This window comes from Scyliorhinus torazame, chromosome 19, assembly GCF_047496885.1.
Source record: "Scyliorhinus torazame isolate Kashiwa2021f chromosome 19, sScyTor2.1, whole genome shotgun sequence".
Classification (NCBI taxonomy): Eukaryota; Metazoa; Chordata; class Chondrichthyes; order Carcharhiniformes; family Scyliorhinidae; genus Scyliorhinus; species Scyliorhinus torazame.
The window spans coordinates 95781154-95798533 of NC_092725.1; the positions used below are offsets into that span (position 1 = coordinate 95781154).

A 17380-nucleotide genomic window follows, 5' to 3' on the forward strand; every position below is an offset into this window, starting at 1 on the left:
TACCATCTACGAGATGCACTGCAGCAATTTGCCAAGGCTCCTTCAGCCGCACCTTCCAAACCTGTGACCTCTATCACCAAGAGGGACAAGGGCAATAAGTGGATGTGAAACTCCACCAGCTGAAAATTCCCCTCCAAACCACACCATCCTGACTGGGAAATATATTACTGTTCATTGTTGCTGGGTCAGAATCCTGGAGCTTAACAGCACTGTGCGAATACCTAGACTGCAGCGATTCAAGGCGACAGGTCACCACAACCTTCTGAAGGCCAGTTGGGGATGGGCAACAAACGCTGGCCTAGCCAGCGAAGCCCGCATTCCATGAAACATTTTGTTTCAATGGAGGCTTGTTCAGGAATAGAGCTATTTAGGAAAGAGTAGGCAATTATCCCAAGCAACATTCCGGACTACAAAATAGCAAATACGTTCATTTGCCGTTTTAGGGTCTTCCAGAACACAAATTGTACATTTGTCTTCATAACTGTCCTTCATAAATCATTCCTCGGTTGTGAAGAAGCCTGAATCATTCTACATGGAGGGAAACTACTGAATTTAAAATGTGTAATCAGACTCAAAGTTTGCAGATAATCACTGTTAAGGGACTCAATTTCTCCCCGGACAAGGGAATTAATCAACATAATGTGATGGTGTGCTGGATTGATTGTGTGTCTGACTTGTCAGGACATTCAGACGTGACACAGCATTCGTTGTTTTTAAAATTCAGTTTATTGGGAAATTCAGAAAACTTTGAACCATAGCAAAAGCTTCACAAGAAACAGAGATTGTAACAAAAGATTAATTGAAGGAATAAGCCCCGAAAAGATGTCCCGAAGTGGTACATTGGCGAGACCATGCAGACGCTGCGACAACAGATAAACGGACATCGCGCGACAATCGCCAGGCAGGAATGTTCCCTTCCAGTCGGGGAACACTTCAGCAGTCAAGGGCATTCAGCCTCTGATCTCCGGGTAAGCGTTCTCTAAGGCGGCCTTCAGGACGCGTGACAACGCAAAATTGCAGAGCAGAAACTTATAGCCAAGTTCCACACACATGAGTACGGCCTCAAACGGGATCTTGGATTCATGTCGCATTACATTCATTCCCCACCATCTGGCCTGGGTTTGCAAAATCCTGCCAACTGTCCGGGCTTGAGACAATTCATACCTCTTTAACTTGGGGTTATCCCTATCTCTGGATCTGTAAAGACTTAATTACCTGCAAATGCTCGCATTCAAAGCATTGTCTTGCATCTTTTACTTTATAGATATGAACATACCTCTTCATTCACCAGAGGAAGGAGCAGTGCTCCGAAAGCTAGTGATTTGAAACAAACCTGTTGGACTTTAACCTGGTGTTGTAAGACTTCTTACTGTGCTCACCCCAGTCCAACGCCGGCATCGCCACTTGAAGGAATAAGTGTAATGGCTGCACACATATACACACAGAACAATTCAATCCTAAGTCAGCTTTATATCCCTCGGGCAGTGACCCAAAGCCAATAATTTTCTTTGTGAGTCACTGGAATTCTATAAATTAACTTTATTGCCAGATATTAATCACCTTGGCTGAATTGTTTCCAAACTCTATAGATTTGCTTTAAATAACCTTTGCATTTCATCATAAACTACAAGAACTGGTCATCTCTTGAATTTAACAAATTGGTAGTTTATATACTATTAAACACCAGTGAATCTCTTCTGGTACTGCTGAAGAGACTGTCAGAGGATGCAGTGATACAAGGAGCAATGAAACTGTACTGTCACTGAGTGGCCACAGTTTCTTGTACAGTGTCACAGGACTCTGTTTACACATGGAATTCCCATTACAATTGATTACATGAACCTTATCCATGTTACCCATTGTAATGGGTTTTGGTCATGCTTTTAACAGAAAGCGAAGTTTGTGGATAGGAACTGAATATGCAGGAATTTTAATACCATATAGTTTTGAAAGAGCACGGGAACAATTTTCAACTCAAACTCTGTGTGGGTTTGACTATTTGATGTTAGGGGGACCCTTGAACAAGAGGACCTGACCTTTAAATTAGAGGCAGATTATTAGGTGATGTCAGGAAGAACATCTTCGCACATAGGATCTTGGAAATTGGAAACGCCACTCCTTTACGGGAGCTGTGAAGACCAATCCAAAGTTTCAAAATTTAGATTTACTTTCCAACCAATCAGCACCCTTTTCTCATGCAGTATGAATTGTTGCTCCCTTTGAAATTTGGTCTCCTTGCATCTGTCCTGATGAATGCAAGATGAGAAGCTTCGACAGCATGTCTCTTTTTCAACAATACTGAAATTGATAGATTTTTGTATTAAGGGCTATGGAATCAAGACAGATAAATAGAGTTAAGATACAGTTCGGCTATGATCAAATTAAGTAGAGAAACAGGCAGAAATGATCTGTTCCTATACATTGCGTGACAGAGAAAGGGTCCGAGAACGTGATGTGGGGATACTCCATTGTGGCTTAGTGCAGTGGAAAGAAGTGTCAATTCTATTGATGCAGTCAGTGGTATCTGTTGCACACTGGCTACACATGCAGCCTAGAATGACTGGAAACCTGTAAAAGGGGTCAACATTGGGGGGACATCCAGGGAGCTTGATGGAAATGTACTTGACATCTTGGTAGGTGCAGATCTTCTGGATCAGAGCAATCTTCGGTAGTAGGGATTTTGTGTTGGCATCCTATAATAATAAAACATCATTCATCTTCCATGGTAATGCATTGAGCCACAAAAACAGCATAACATTTGCAAAAAATAGTTTGAATCTGGTGGCTGCGAACACCATCCACCTCCTTCCAATTGTCAACATTTTAATTCTGTACGAGGGTTAGCTATGGGGCAGTGAACAGTGTGTTAATATGAGTAAATGGCTGTCTACTCTTATGAATGGTTATGTTACTCGGTTAATAGTTCTGGGAGCTGTGCCACTCTCGTAAATTGTGAAATTGAACTCAATTTTGTGGACTCACAGCAGGAGGAACAATGGACACCAAGCCACATCAAAATATCTTCAAGTTTACTTTTCAGTGGCAGTGGGTGAAGTAATGGTTATAGTAAGGTTGCCATGGTCCCAGATGACCAGGGGCAGCACGTGAGCACAGTGGTTAGCACAGTTGTTTCACAGCTCCAGGGTCCCAGGTTCGATTCCCGGTTTGGGTCGCTGTGCGGAGTTTGCACGTTCTCCCCGTGTCTGCATGGGTTTCCTCCGAGTACTCCGGTTTCCTCCCACAGTCCAAAGATGGGTGGGTTAGGTGGATTGGCCATGCTAAATTACTCTTAGTATCCAAAAAGGTTAAGTGGGGTTACTGGGATAGGGTGGAGGTGTGGGCTTGAGTAAGGTGCTCTTTCCAAGGACCGGTGCAGACTCGATGGGTCGAATGGCCTCCTTCTGCACTAAATTCTATGACCATAGGCTGCTTCCTCCTTTGAGAGGAAGAGCTGACTGGTGGTGATTAAACGTAAGGATCACCACACTTCAGGTGAGGAGGGGTAAGACTGAGAAGGCGGGACCTTCGTGAATAACCTCAGCCGGTACAGGAAGTGAACCCACGTTCCTGGCCTCACTCTGTATTACAGAAACCAGCTGTCTAGCCAACTGAGTTAAACCAGCTCCCAAAATGGTTACAGTTTTGAACTAGTAACTCCGCAGTTAGGGAGTCAAATCGCAAGGTAAATTAAATGAAATTTATATTGAATAAATCTGGCATCAGGACAATGGTTATTAGATCTACGTTGTTGTGAAAACCCAACTGAATCATTGATGCACATCGGACATTGGTCTGGCCACATATGATTCTGGTCCCATATTCTGTGTCTTAATAGCTAAGTACAATGATGGGCCTATATTAAATTACAGGTTACATTTATATATAGAGCTTACAAAACATTCTGAACATTCTGAAGTTAAAACCTATATCTTTGATCAAACTTTTGGTTATCTGTCCTATTGACATAGAATGATACAGTAGAAGGCCATTCAGCCCATCATTTTTAAAAATTCATTCATGCAATGAGGGTGTCGCTGGCTGGGTCAGCATCTGTTGCCTATCCCCGGTTGCCTTTGAAATGAGTGGCTTGCTCAACCATTTCAGAGTCAACACATTGCTGTGGGTCTGGAGTCACATATATGCCAGAGCACATAAAGACAGCAGATTTCCTTCCCTAAAGGGATTTAGTGAGGGTTTTTACAACAACCAACAATGATTTCATGATCATCATTAGACTTTTAATTCCAGATTTTTATTGAATTTAAATTTCACCATCTGCCATGCTGGGATTGAACCCTGATCCCAGAGTATTACCCTGGGTCTCTCGATTGCTAGTTCAGTGAAAATGCCCCTGCGGCATTGCCTCAGAAAGAGCAATTAGGCACACTCCCTCCTCTTTCTCCGTAGCCTTGCAATTTTTTTCCTTTGTCAAGTATTTTTTCAATTGCCTTTTGGAAGTCACTACTGAATCTGCTCCTACCTTTCAGACAGCATGTTCCAGATCATAATCACTTTCTGTGTTATGGAAAATGTCTCCTTATCTCCCTTTTGGATTTGTTTTGCCTCCTAATCCTTTGGCAAGGCGTAATTTCTTTTGAGTTGTCTGGGGTTGTTGAAGGCGCTATATAAATGCAAGTTCATTGCTGCAGTGACCATGGACAGGTAACAGTTGAAACCGGACGTATATTCAAAGAGCAGGTATATACAAAAGCACACACATTTCATTCATTGTAGCCTTATCGTTGCACCTTACCCGTGACATGCAGAAGCCGGCGCAAATGGTGGTGTTGATGACCACACAGTGGCTGCACTCTTCATTCTCCACGTATGACACAAATCTTGTCAGCGAGCACTGAGAAGCAACCTGACGGCAACTCAAAGACAGGACAAGAGGCAACAGGTGCAGCGGATTCATACTGGAACAGAGAGAAATCAGCACATCCTAAACTTTTATAGTAACGAACACTGTATTTCTGGCAATATCACTGAAAAGAGAAATGTGTTGTTGAATTTTGTTCCTCTTGTACTCACCAGCACAAACACAAGAATACCAAATTTAATTTTGGGAGCCTATAGTTCTCCATTGCTTTCTTCATGGCAATGCCTCAGCCAGCCAGAGTCAACTTGCCAACCAATCAACACCCTTTTCTCCTGGAGCATAAATTCTTGTGATTGTTTGAAATTAGGTATTCTTGTGTTTGTCCTGATGACTGCAAGATGAAAAGATTCAGCAATATGTCCCTCTTCTCAGCAAGATTCAAGTTATGTATGGCCAAGCGACGGTTTATATTTCTATAATTTTATTAGTATATCTACAAGTGCATCAGGATTTAATTGTGCTGCATGTATATTACATCAGGTATGGTCCCCAAGCCTGACTTAGGGTGCATTCATACTGTACAAGTCAAACTTAGCAGAGACTTGTAAAGTTATCACCATTGTACTACAGGCTGCAACAGGAGAAAAAGCTGCATGCGCCACTGTATAAGAAGGAACATCTGATGATGCCATTATACCAGGGAACATCTGCAGTTTCCACTGTGTCCAGGCTAACAGCTGCAGATGCCACTGTACCATTGAAACATATGTGGGTACCATTACGCTGAAGTACCTCTCTGCAGCGTTTGGAAGCTGTGAAGCATATGAAGGTTCTTTGCAACTTTGCCAAATAACCAGATAACCATTAGAAAAAACCATTAGAAAAAACAAATCAACTAGATTTGAACATGGTGCATTGGCTGATAACACCTCACAATATCATTTCAAGGTACAGTTTTTTTTTAACTAAGTAATAATTCCAGCTATTGTATTGACAAGACTCCTAATTGAACTCGCAACCAATTCAGAAATGCTCTCCTATTCTGAGTCATCACACATTACTTCCTCTCAAGAGTTCTGTTCATCTTCTTGACTTAAAACAGTCATATCTTAAGTTCGAACTTCATCCAAAACTTCCAGTGGGAGACAAGACACATTCACAGAATTTGATGAATACACATGAAAAATCTAAAGGGAATATTTTGTTAACCAATAGTATTGATGAATCATTACCTTGCAATCGAGTGGTGCTGATGAAGAAAGCAACCTTGCATCTGATTCAGAGAACTTCCAAGTATTTTTATACTGGTTAGAGTCTCAGCTCAATCGACACACCTACATAAACAATCTGACACACTCCCCATCTGCAAAGTCAATCTATGGCTTTAAGCTCTCTGTATTTAGCTAGAAGCAAATAATACTAATCCCGATAAACAAGAATCTGTTAGTCAGCAAAAAGGAAATTAGTTGCAGTGTATCCCAAACCAGACAATTATTTAATAAATAAAAAACAAAGTAACTTAATTATCTGTAATGTGATTGTTGCATTTAGCTTCATGTTTACCCATCGGCAGAAAATGCTTGAAATGCTCAGCAGGTCAGGCTGCGAGCTTGGAGAGAAAAACAGAGTTAATGGCTGCAAGTCAACGGAAAAATGTCAAAGTCTGGATTTGGGCGCACTTGGGGAGATCACGGCCTGCATCCAACAGCACTTAGTGCCCAAAATGAGCCCTCACAGGAGGCTCGACATTACAGGCTCCCTTGCCGTCTGATTTGTCCAACTTGTGCCTCAGCGTCTTGCCGCTAACAAGGGGGAGCTGCTTTTAAACGCTCCCTCACCACTCACTCCCAGTCAACTCACAAGCATGGCAGCGCGCAGACCTGCTTCTTCCTTTGGGGATTGCGACTTCACAAGGCTTCTCGACATTGTGGATGAAAGGTGGGACACCCTGTTCCCCGAGGGTGGTGGAGGACCAGTAGCAAGGCCACCAATTCCGCCTGGGAGGCAGTGGCACTGGCTGTCAGTGCGGGCAGCATGACCAGGAAGACCGCAATGTCGGAAGAAGGTCAACAACCTCCACCGAGCTGCAAGAGTAAGTTACCACCTCTCTCTTTGCATCAGTTCCGCCTGCCACTCCTCAAATTCCCAACAGCCCCACCCCCCCACAAATTATTGGCTGACACCTCGCACCCTCCCCATACCGATCTTCGTGCTTGTTCCTCAGAACTCCCTGGCACCCACCAGCACACCCCTTCATGTCCAGGTGCAGTGCCCAGACATGCCACCTGCTATAGATCCCCCTGCTCCATTAAGCGTGCGGATCACAATGCCTTCTCTTTGCCCCCGCAGGAGAAGATAGCCCATAATAAATGGGAAAGGGCCAAGACAGGAGAGGAGGCCCGGAGATTCGAATCCTCAACCCCGATGAGGAATGGGCTCTGGAAATCGCAGGCTTGCTTGAGGAGAGAGCAGTCATCAACAGCGAGGTTGGCCTGTGCCAGAGAGGTGAGGATCCACTGCCTCTTCACCCAGATGGCCTGTCTGAAATCAGACAAAATGATCCTTCCCTCTCACTGACCACATGCCCATTGTCTCGCAGGATTACCATCTGATGAGGCCGGGCCATCCGGAGTCGTTCCCTATCCACCACCCAAGGGAGTTCTGGGGAAAACTTTTCCATAGACTCGGCATCTGGCTGGGACCCAGCTGAGTCCTGGGATCCAGCAGATCTCCAGTTGCTGTCTTCCCTGGATGTTCCTGCCTCCACCTGATGTGCATCAGCAATTATACGGTGCCCACAAGATTGTGCCCCAGAAGCCTGTCCACCCAAGGGAACACTTCAGAGGAGAGCTCCGTGGAGATCACCAGCAAGGCGTGACAGCTATCATCCACACTTTCCATCAGTGCAGAGACACACACCTCCTTGGGCGACAGGAGAGGGGGATTGGCGAGCTCCCACTAAAAAGGGCACAGAGGAGCTTCAGGTATTTGGGGCTCCAGGTGGCCAGGAGCTGGGGGGCCCTGCATAGACTTAATTTCACGAGACTGGTGGAGCAAATGGAGGAGGAGTTTAAGAGGTGGGACGCGTTGCCGCTGTCCCTGAAGGGTAGGGTGCAGTCAGTCAAAATGACGGTGCTCCCAAGGTTTTTGTTCCTGTTCCAGTGCCTCCCCATTCTTATCCCGGAGGCCTTCTTTAGGCGGTTCAACAGGAGCATAACGGGGTTTGTGTGGGCGCGAGGGACTCCGAGGGTAAGAAGGGTGTTCCTGGAGTGGAGTAGGGATGTGGGGGGCTGGGGCTGCCCAACCTCTGTGGGTACTACTGGGCCGCCAATGCGCCGATGGTGCGCAAGTGGGTGATGGAGGGGGAGGGGGCTGCATGGAAGAGGCTGGAGACGGCGTCTTGTGAGGGTACGAGTCTGGAGGCTCTGGCAACGGCGCCGCTGCTGCTCCCTCCAATGAGGTATACCGCGAGCCCGGTGGTGGCGGCTACCCTCAAAATTTGGGGGCAATGGAGGCGACACAGGGGGGAGTGGGGGCCTCGGTGTGGACACCGATACAGGGGAACCACCGGTTTGTCCCAGGGAGAATAGATGGAGGGTTTTCGGGATGGCACAGGGCAGGGATAAGAAGGTTGTGGGACCTGTTTGTGGATGGTAAGCTCGTGAGCCTGGGTGAGCTGGAGGAGAAGTACGGGCTCCCCCTGGGAAACACCTTTAGGTATCTACAGGTAAGGGCGTTTGCCAGGCGGCAAGTGGTGGAATTCCCGCTGCTGCTGCCACGTACGGTACAGGACAGGGTGCTCTCGGGGGTGTGGGTTGGAGAGGGGAAAATCTCGGCAACATACCAGGTAATGCAGGAGGAGGAGGAGGCCTCGGTGGAGGAGCTGAAAGGTAAGTGGGAGGAGGAGTTGGGGGAGGAGATCGAGGAGGGGACGTGGGCAGATGCCCTTGGGAGGTTGAACTCTTCCTCTTCGTGCGCGAGGTTCAGCCTCATACAGTTTAAGGTGCTGCACAGGGCACACATGACCGGGACAAGGATGAGCTGGTTTTTTGGGTGGTGAGGACAGATATGTTAGGTGCTCAGGGAGCACAGCAAACCACACCCATATGTTCTGGGCATGCCCAGCGCTGGAGGAATTTTGGAAGGGCGTAGCGAAGACGGTTTCGAGGGTGGTAGGATCCAGGGTCAAACCGGGCTGGGGACTCGCAATATTTGGGGTTGCAGGGGAGCCGGGAGTGGAGGAGGCGAAAGAGGCCGTTATTCTGGCCTTTGCGTCCCTAGTAGCCCTGCGAAGGATTCTTCTTCAGTGGAAGGATGCGAGGCCCCCAAGCGTGGAATCCTGGATCAACGATATGGCGGGGTTTATTAAATTGGAGGGGGTGAAATTTGCCTTAAGGGGATCGGTGGAAGGGTTTTTCAGGCGGTGGCAACCGTTCTTGGACTTCCTGGCAGAACGGTAGACAATGGTCAGCAGCAGCAGCAACCCGGGCGGGGGGGGCTTCTATTTTATTTTTGTTTGACTATACTGGGGGATCTGAGGGGGTGTATATGTTTGCTATGTGTTTCGGGGTGTTAACTTATTATTTATGTATAGGGGGAGGGGGGCACGGAGTTGTTTTGTTTTGTTTTGTATTTAATTCTATTGGGTTCCTTTTACATTTGTTGTTGATATTTTGTGAAAACTTTAATAATAATAATTTGTAAAAAAAAAAGACATATTCGAGGCACTGCCGAGCACGACCCAGTCACTGAGGACTATCACTGAGGGTGTCAATACTATGGGGAACCTCCACGACTGACAGCACCAGATGACTCAGAGGCCTCTGCAGCTCACTCCAGCTGCCCCTCCATCCCATGGAGCTCCCAGGGCCAATCAGACACAATCAGGGAGGAGGAAGCACTGGGTGCAAACCTGCGGCCTGCCACCAAGAAGTCTACAGAGGTCTCCAGTTCTTCCGAATCCACCCTCCGACACCGGCGTATCTCAAGGGCAGTGGGCAGTATAGGGTGGCACGGCAACGCCAGTGACACTGTAAGTAGGCCGGAGCCTCTCGGCTCCAGGCCCTCCACCTCTGATGTGCATCATGGGACCACAACTAGATGTAGCACTAGACCACGGAAGATCAAGAAGTGAGATGAACACTGGTCAGGTCACTATTCTACTATCCGTAGCTAGAGGGAATGGAAATCTGTCACATTAATATGCTTACCATCTCAAACATGAGAAGCCTCTAGTCACGTTAATCTTCACACCGTGTCTGCCTGCAGCCTTGACCCTTGTTGCACTACACTCCCCCCACCTTCTACGCCTGGGCATCGTGGTCCAAGAAAAAAGCCCCCAATGCAGACCCCATACAGAGGAGGTGTGAGCGCACTGTCAGCAAAAAGGCAGGAGTCAGAATTCAGCAAAAACTGAGGAGCACCAGAGCGTTCCTCACAGGGCGTGTATAGTGACCCACTGACAGTGCCGACACAGGCCCATCCCCCTGGAGTGATGTTACACAGGCTCTGGTAGGAAAGCACACGGTTATTGGGGAGGGGGTGGTGTGATGGGGGGTGCAGGGAATGGGTCGGAGAAGGGGATTGGGGGGAGGGGAATGGGGAGTGATGGAAGAAACGGGGTGGCGGGTGGATTGGAGGGAAGGAGGGAAAAGGGGGGGAAGATGGGGGGACTGTTTGGGAAAGGAATGTGGGGAATGGGGAGGTAGGGGGAGGGGAAAGAGGGAGGGAATTGGTGGGAAGAGGGAAATGGGAGGGGAGTTTGAGCTGACGGACACAGTCCCGTCCGAGGAGAATGTGGAGACAATGAGGTTCTCCTTGATCCTCCTGGCATGTCAGACTGCCACCTGTCCTCCATCCTCCGGCTCCTCCTCAAGCTCGTCCTCCAGCCCCGCCTCATTCTACTCATCCTCCTCCACAGATAAGGCCTCATGTCCCTCTGCCTCCTCCTGTTCCTCCTCCCCCTCCTCCAGCATGTCGCCCCACTGCTGTGCCAGATTGTGGAGGGCGCAGCAGGCTACCACAAAGCAGGAGACCCTCTGGGGGGGGGGGGGTGGGGGGGGGGGGTGGGGGGGGTGTACTGCAAGGCACACGGCAGCACAGGTGGCAGTGTGGGCCTCATTGTATCGGTCTCTGCCTCAGTCTCAGGCTCAGCGTCTACGTCAGTCAGCCATGATCTCAGCCAAGCAACCCGTCATCCTGGGGTGGTCCTGGAAGACACCGGGGATCTGAGAGTGCCCAGGGATGTAGCTGTCATGCACGCTCCCTGGATAGCAGGCACAATGTCCATGATCCTTGGGTGGTGGTTGCACAGGATTTGGACATTCCTGTTAATATAGGACACTCGCTGATACCCCAACGCTCGCAGGGTGGCATAAGTATCATCGATCGCCCCCTGGACCTGGGGCATCCTGGCGATGGCAGAAATTCCTGCAGCCCAGGCATCTTGGTGGGCCTGCTTCAGCTCAAAGGTGATATAGTCTAATTCCAGGGCATACAAAGCATCCGTCACGTCCCAGATGAACCTGTGGCTGGAAAACTATATGCCACACAGGTTCCCGCTCAAGCCCTGGAATGACCCGGTGGCATTAAGGTTTAGGACTGCAGTGATCTTCACGGCCACCGGGAGTTGATGTCCTCCTCCTTCACGGCATGCCATGTCCGTGAGATGCCGCACTGTCTCCCTGCTGAGACGCAGTGTGGCTCATGGTGTCTCAGGTAACGACCCCTGCATACCTTGGGCCGGAACTGGCCTCCCCTTCTGGATCCCTCCGCAGCCTGATGGGCGGGCAGCGGCCCCCTGCAAACCACCAGTTTGCATTGTCGCTTCACTCTTCTATGGGGTAGCACAGTGGTTAGCATTGTTGCTTCACAGCGTCAGGGTCCCAGGTTCGATTCCCAGCTTGGTGACTGTGTGGCGTCTGCATGTTCTCCCCGTGTCTGCATGGATTTCCTCTGGGCGCTCCGGTTTCCTCCCTCGTGTTCCGAAAGACGCTAGGTAATTTGGACATTCTGAATTCTCCCTCGGTGTACCCGAACAGGCGCCAGAATGTGGCGACTAGTGGCTTTTCACAGTAACTTCATTGCAGTGTTAATGTAAGCGTACTTGTGACAATAATAAAGATTTTTATTGTGTGCCCGCCTGGGCTGCCACAGGCAATACAACGGCAGCCTCCGCGGGATCGACATCAGCAAACATAGTTTTATCTGGAAGGAATTGGAGAAGGAGAGAGAGACCAACAATCAGTTAGGGCTTCAACCTTGGGACCCTCAAATCACCCAAGCCTCCCCCACCCTTGCTTGTCCCACCATCTCTCAGAGTGCTATCCACTGAGCCAGTTGTGCTGGCAAACCCTGATCTGCAGACTCACCCCCGGCCACATCAGGAGTCCCTAGACTCCAGACCTCTGCTGAGACCATTAGGGAGGCCGTGCTCAGCTCACCCCTGGTCAACCACACACTTACCCATTGGCCACGAGAAGATCCATCGTGGTGAAGCCGTGCTCTTTCTTATTTGTTGGCAGCTGGCTCTATGGTTCTGATGTTCCGAGAGTACAGGTACACTTTTCAGGCATCAAAGTTTGTTGGACATGTAATGCACTAATCAATCTCTGAGGCAGGGCCCTCAAGGAGGCACTTGAGAGTTTAGAATATTTTGTTTATTAAATGGTCAACAGTAACAAAGATTTAAACATCAACCATGTAACATCCCATGTGTCACACTAACCATTAAACAGCAAGGAAATGTCACCGTTCCATATTGGCACCAATACAAAGCTATATCAGTTCTATTTTCTCAAATAAACCAAACACATGACATCACCCCTCACAGGTTCCTCACAGAAATGGAGAAGTCTGAGAATGTGTTATCATGACCAGAACGTTGTTGTAGAAATTATCTGTCCATCAATCAGTGCCTTGTTCCACGTATCAGTGCCATTCTCCATCCAGGAGCTGCAGGTGTGCAGGCCCTTGATGACAATCTCACCGGAACCAAATCCTGGCCTCCACATATTCCACTGGTGCTCAAGGTGCAGCACATCCTTGACTTCCGGCGTGTTGAACCTGCGGTGACGTGAAAGTTACATGCAGCACTCCCCACACCAGCAACAAAACCATCAGCAATCTGCAAAAGCATTTCTTCAACAACATTAGCAGGTGTCTCATTTGGATAAATGTCATGCAGCAGATCCGCAGCGCCTTTCTGCTTTAAACTGGATTGCCTTCTGGATTCAGACGTTCCCTGAACCCGGTGTTCCAGGACCCAGGTATCTCAGAAAAAAACAATGTCCTTTTTTCCAGCTACAGAAAGGGAAGGAAACAGCAACAACAGCCGTCAGGCATCTGCAGCCACCAGCAGGAGAAAGCAGCAAACACAACCTGCAACTGTGAAGGGCTCTCTCAACTAACAAGGCTAATTCCTCACTTGAAATAGCCTTCAGCTGTGAAGCTAGAGGCTGCTCACAGTCAAAGGGGGTGAAATTGACTTTCAGGATAGAAGCCGCTCCAGGGATCCGTCCTGGAAGGGTTTGGTAGGACAGACAGGCTGCAGCTGTGGTTGCCCCTGTCATGGGTCTCCACAATATTTAAAGATGGCTTGAAGACCTCACAGATGCAAATCCCCTCACGGCCAACCATCCTTTCCGCCACCCGCCCTTGACCTGCATGCCGGAAAATGGAAATGGCTGCTCACCTCCTCACTTCCCCTCAGTTATCACTGCGCTAGCATTTCGTTTTCAAAAAGGAGTACTAAACGTCACCCGGATGACATCCCGCTAGAAAGACGGGTAATTCCCGGGAACCCGCTGCATTCGACTTCAACCCAGTAATGAAATTGAAATGAATGCAACTGAGGATTCATGATATTCTTGCCATTTCTGGGCGTGATCCAGAACTCACCATCGGGAGGGGGGTCAGCTAAACTGCGAAATGGTCGTGCCCAGCGCAAACCTTGGTATTGGCCACTCCCACTATTGACTGTACGCCCAGCGCAACACGGTCGCTGAATCGCTCCCAACATTTTAGGTTGACGACCTTGGAGCATAAGTGGGACATGTTGGAAATGTGATAGCTTTTAAAAAGGCGAAAAGGAGAAAGGGTGGGAATGTTTGCAGTTGGAGGCAGGAGAGATGAAAAGACAAAATAATTGGTTGCGCATCGTCAAAGGGAAAAAGTAAAGTCACAAAACACCTGCCGGATGAGGTGTGTTTGCCAGAATAAACAGCTGCCACCTGAAAACAAACACATAAGGGAAAAAGGAGATTACAACGGAAACCAGCAAAGGTAAAGTACAGACCCTCTGATAGTGCAGCGCTCCCTCAGTACAGACCCTCTGACAGTGCAGTACTCCCTCAGTACTGACCCTCTGATAGTGCAGCGCTCCCTCAGTACTGACCCTCTGACAGTGCAGTACTCCCTCAGTACTGACCCTCTGATAGTGCAGCACTCCCTCAGTACTGACCCTCTGACAGTGCAGTACTCCCTCAGTACTGACCCTCTGATAGTGCAGCACTCCCTCAGTACTGACCCTCTGGCAGTGCAGCACTGCCTCAGTACTGACCCTCTGACAGTGCAGCACTCCCTCAGTACTGACCCTCTGACAGTGCAGCACACCCTCAGTATTGACCCTCTGACAATGCAGCACTCCCTCAGTACTGACCCTCTGACAGTGCAGCACTCCCTCAGTATTGACCCTCTGATAGTGCAGCACTCCCTCAGTACTGACCCTCTGACAGTGCTGCACTCCCTCAGTACTGACCCTCTGACAGTGCAGCACTCCCTCAGTACTGACCCTCTGACAGTGCAGCGCTCCCACAATACTGACCCTCTGACAATGCAGCACTCCCTCAGTACTGACCCTCTGACAGTGCAGCACTCCCTCAGTACTGACCCTCTGACAGTGCAGCACTCCCTCAGTACTGACCCACTGACAGTGCAGCATTCCCTCAGTACTGACCCTCTGACAGTGCAGCACTCCCTCAGTACTGACCCTTTGATAGTGCAGCACTCCCTCAGTACTGACCGTCTGACAGTGCAGCACTCCCTCAGTACTGACCCTCTGACAGTGCAGCACTCCCTCAGTACTGACCCTCTGACAGTGCAGCACTCCCACAGTACTGACCCTCTGACAGTGCAGCACTCCCACAGTGCTGACCCTTTGACAGTGCAGCACTCCCTCAGTACTGACCATCCGACAGTGCAGCACTCTCACAGTACTGACCCTCCGACAGTGCACCACCAAGCAGTAGTGACCCTCTGAAGGTCCAGCACTCCCTCAGTACTGACCCTCTGACAGGGCAGCACTCCCTCAGTACTGACCCTCCGACAGTGCAGCACTCTCACAGTACAGACACTCCAACAGTGCAGCACTCCCTCAGTATTGACCCTCCGACAGTGCAGCACCCCCTCAGAACTGACCCTCTGACATTGCAGCACTCCCACAGTACTGACCCTCTGACAGTGCACTACTCCCTCAGTAGTGATCCTCTGAAGGTCCAGCATTCCCTCAGTACTGACCCTCTGACAGGGCACCACTCCCTCAATACTGATCCTCTGACAGTGACCACTCGCTTAGTACTGACCCTCTGACAGTGCAGCACTCCCACAGTACTGACCCTCCAACAGTGCAGCACTCCCTCAGTCCTGACCCTCCGACAGTGACCACTCGCTCAGTACTGACCCACTGACAGTGCAGCACTCCCTCAGTACTGACCCTCCAATAGTGCAGCACTCCCTCAGTACTGACCCTCTGACAGTGGAGCACTCCCTCAGTACTGACCCTCCGACAGTGTACCACTCCCTCAGTAGTGACCCTCAGAAGGTCCAGCACTCCCTCAGTACTGACTCTCCGACAGTGCAGCACTCCCTCAGTACTGACCCTCTGACAGTGACCACTCCCACAGTACTGACCCATCGACAGTGCAGCACTCCCTCTGTACTGACCCGCTGACAGTGCAGTACTCCCTCAGTACTGACCCTCTGACAGTGCACCACTCTCTCAGTAGTGACCCTCTGAATGTCCAGCACTCCCTCAATACTGACCCTCTGACAGGGCAGCACTCCCTCAGTACTGACCCTCTGACAGTGCAGCACTCCCTCAGTACTGACCCTCTGACAGTGCAGCACTTCCTCAGTACTACCCTCTGACAGTGCACCATCCCCTCAGTACTGACCCTCGGAATGTGCAGCATTTCCTCAGTAACGCCCTTCTGACAGTGCAGCACTCCCTCAGTACTGATCCTTTGAAGGTCGAAGCGCTCCCTCAGTATTGATCCTCTGACAGTGCAGCCCTCCCTCAGTACTGACCCTCTGACAATGCAGCACTGTATCAGTACTGACCCTCTGACAGTGCAACACTCCTTCATTACAGATCCGCTGACAGTGCAGCACTCCCTCAGTGATGCCCTTCTGACAGTGCAGCACTCCCTCAGTACTGACACTCTGACAGTACAGCATACCCTCAATACTGACCTACTGACAGTGCAGCACTCCCTCAGTACTGACCCTCTGACAATGCAGCACTCCCTCAGTACTGACCCTCTGACAGTGCAGCACTCCCTCAGTACTGACCCTCTGAAGCGCAGCACTCCCTCAGTACTGACCTTCTGAAGCGCAGCAAGCCCTCAATACTGCATCGGAAGTGTTCCCCTGGATTCTTTGCAATGGGTCTTAAACCCATAACCCCGATTTAGAGGTGACAGAGCCACCCACTAAACAGCAGCTGTCACTAGGTTACAGAGTCTAACTATAATTTAGACCCCTGAGACTGGGGCTCCTCTCTGCCCTATTCCAGTGGGCCAATCCCTTGCTGACCAGAACGCCACAGAGACTGCAGTGAAAATGTGTCGAGAATGGTAGTTACCTCATTAATCCACAAGATGGGAGTGTTTACTTCTTCGATGTGCATTCGTGAAGGGACTATCTAAAGAGTCTGATTTTCCTAATGAGGAAAGATGTTTGATGGAGATGCTGTGAATTAATGTTTTTATTTTGATGAGTGTTATTCCCCCCGGGCTGTAAACCACACTCTAACATCAGACCCTGTGGACGGAACCTTCTGGCGCTGCCAGCATTAGGCTGCTGGCAGGCTGTGGCACGGGGACAAAAACCAGCTTCTCAACATCAGGTTGAAATATCGGAATTCTGTTCTCGGGACTCTCAAGGTGGCTCAAAGGTGGCTGAGCTTCCCAATAAACAATGTTGGGAGCCACCTTTTTGCATGAATTAGCATCTCATGCACGCTGATTAAAAGGCCAACTAGCTGGAATCAAATTCACCCCCAAATGATGTTCCCTGCCTGCAAAAATTAGAAGCTCGCTTTTACGACTGTATACAAGGGCCGTGTCCCTGGCGAGCTTTGATCCTCCCATGACTTTGAGGTCAGGAGCTGCTGCTTTCACCTTTTTGGCGACTGCGCATAACTTCACTAATATCGGGTACTAGTAGCAGAAACTGCGTCATTGCTGAGAGGACACCCCCAGGGTGGAAGAATGGAGCGGAGTCTGGACCGGATGGTAGGTTAGAGCGGGGGGAGGGGTGGAGGGGGGGATCTGTTCTGGTGCC

At 49.4% G+C, this 17380-nt stretch overlaps 1 protein-coding gene across 1 annotated transcript in view; it reads right to left on the reverse strand.

Annotated features, from left to right (window-relative positions):
- Positions 1 to 727: 727 nt before the first annotated feature.
- LOC140396334 (thyrotropin subunit beta-like) overlaps positions 728 to 17380 on the reverse strand; it is a 39319-nt gene continuing 22666 nt past the window's right edge. The window contains exons 2-3 of the mRNA XM_072484852.1: positions 4754 to 4916; positions 728 to 2693 (exon numbers count right to left, since the gene is read on the reverse strand). Coding sequence (XP_072340953.1) covers positions 2415 to 2693; positions 4754 to 4915 — 441 coding nt within the window. The 5' untranslated portion in view covers position 4916 and the 3' untranslated portion in view covers positions 728 to 2414. The remainder of the gene's footprint in view (positions 2694 to 4753; positions 4917 to 17380) is intronic.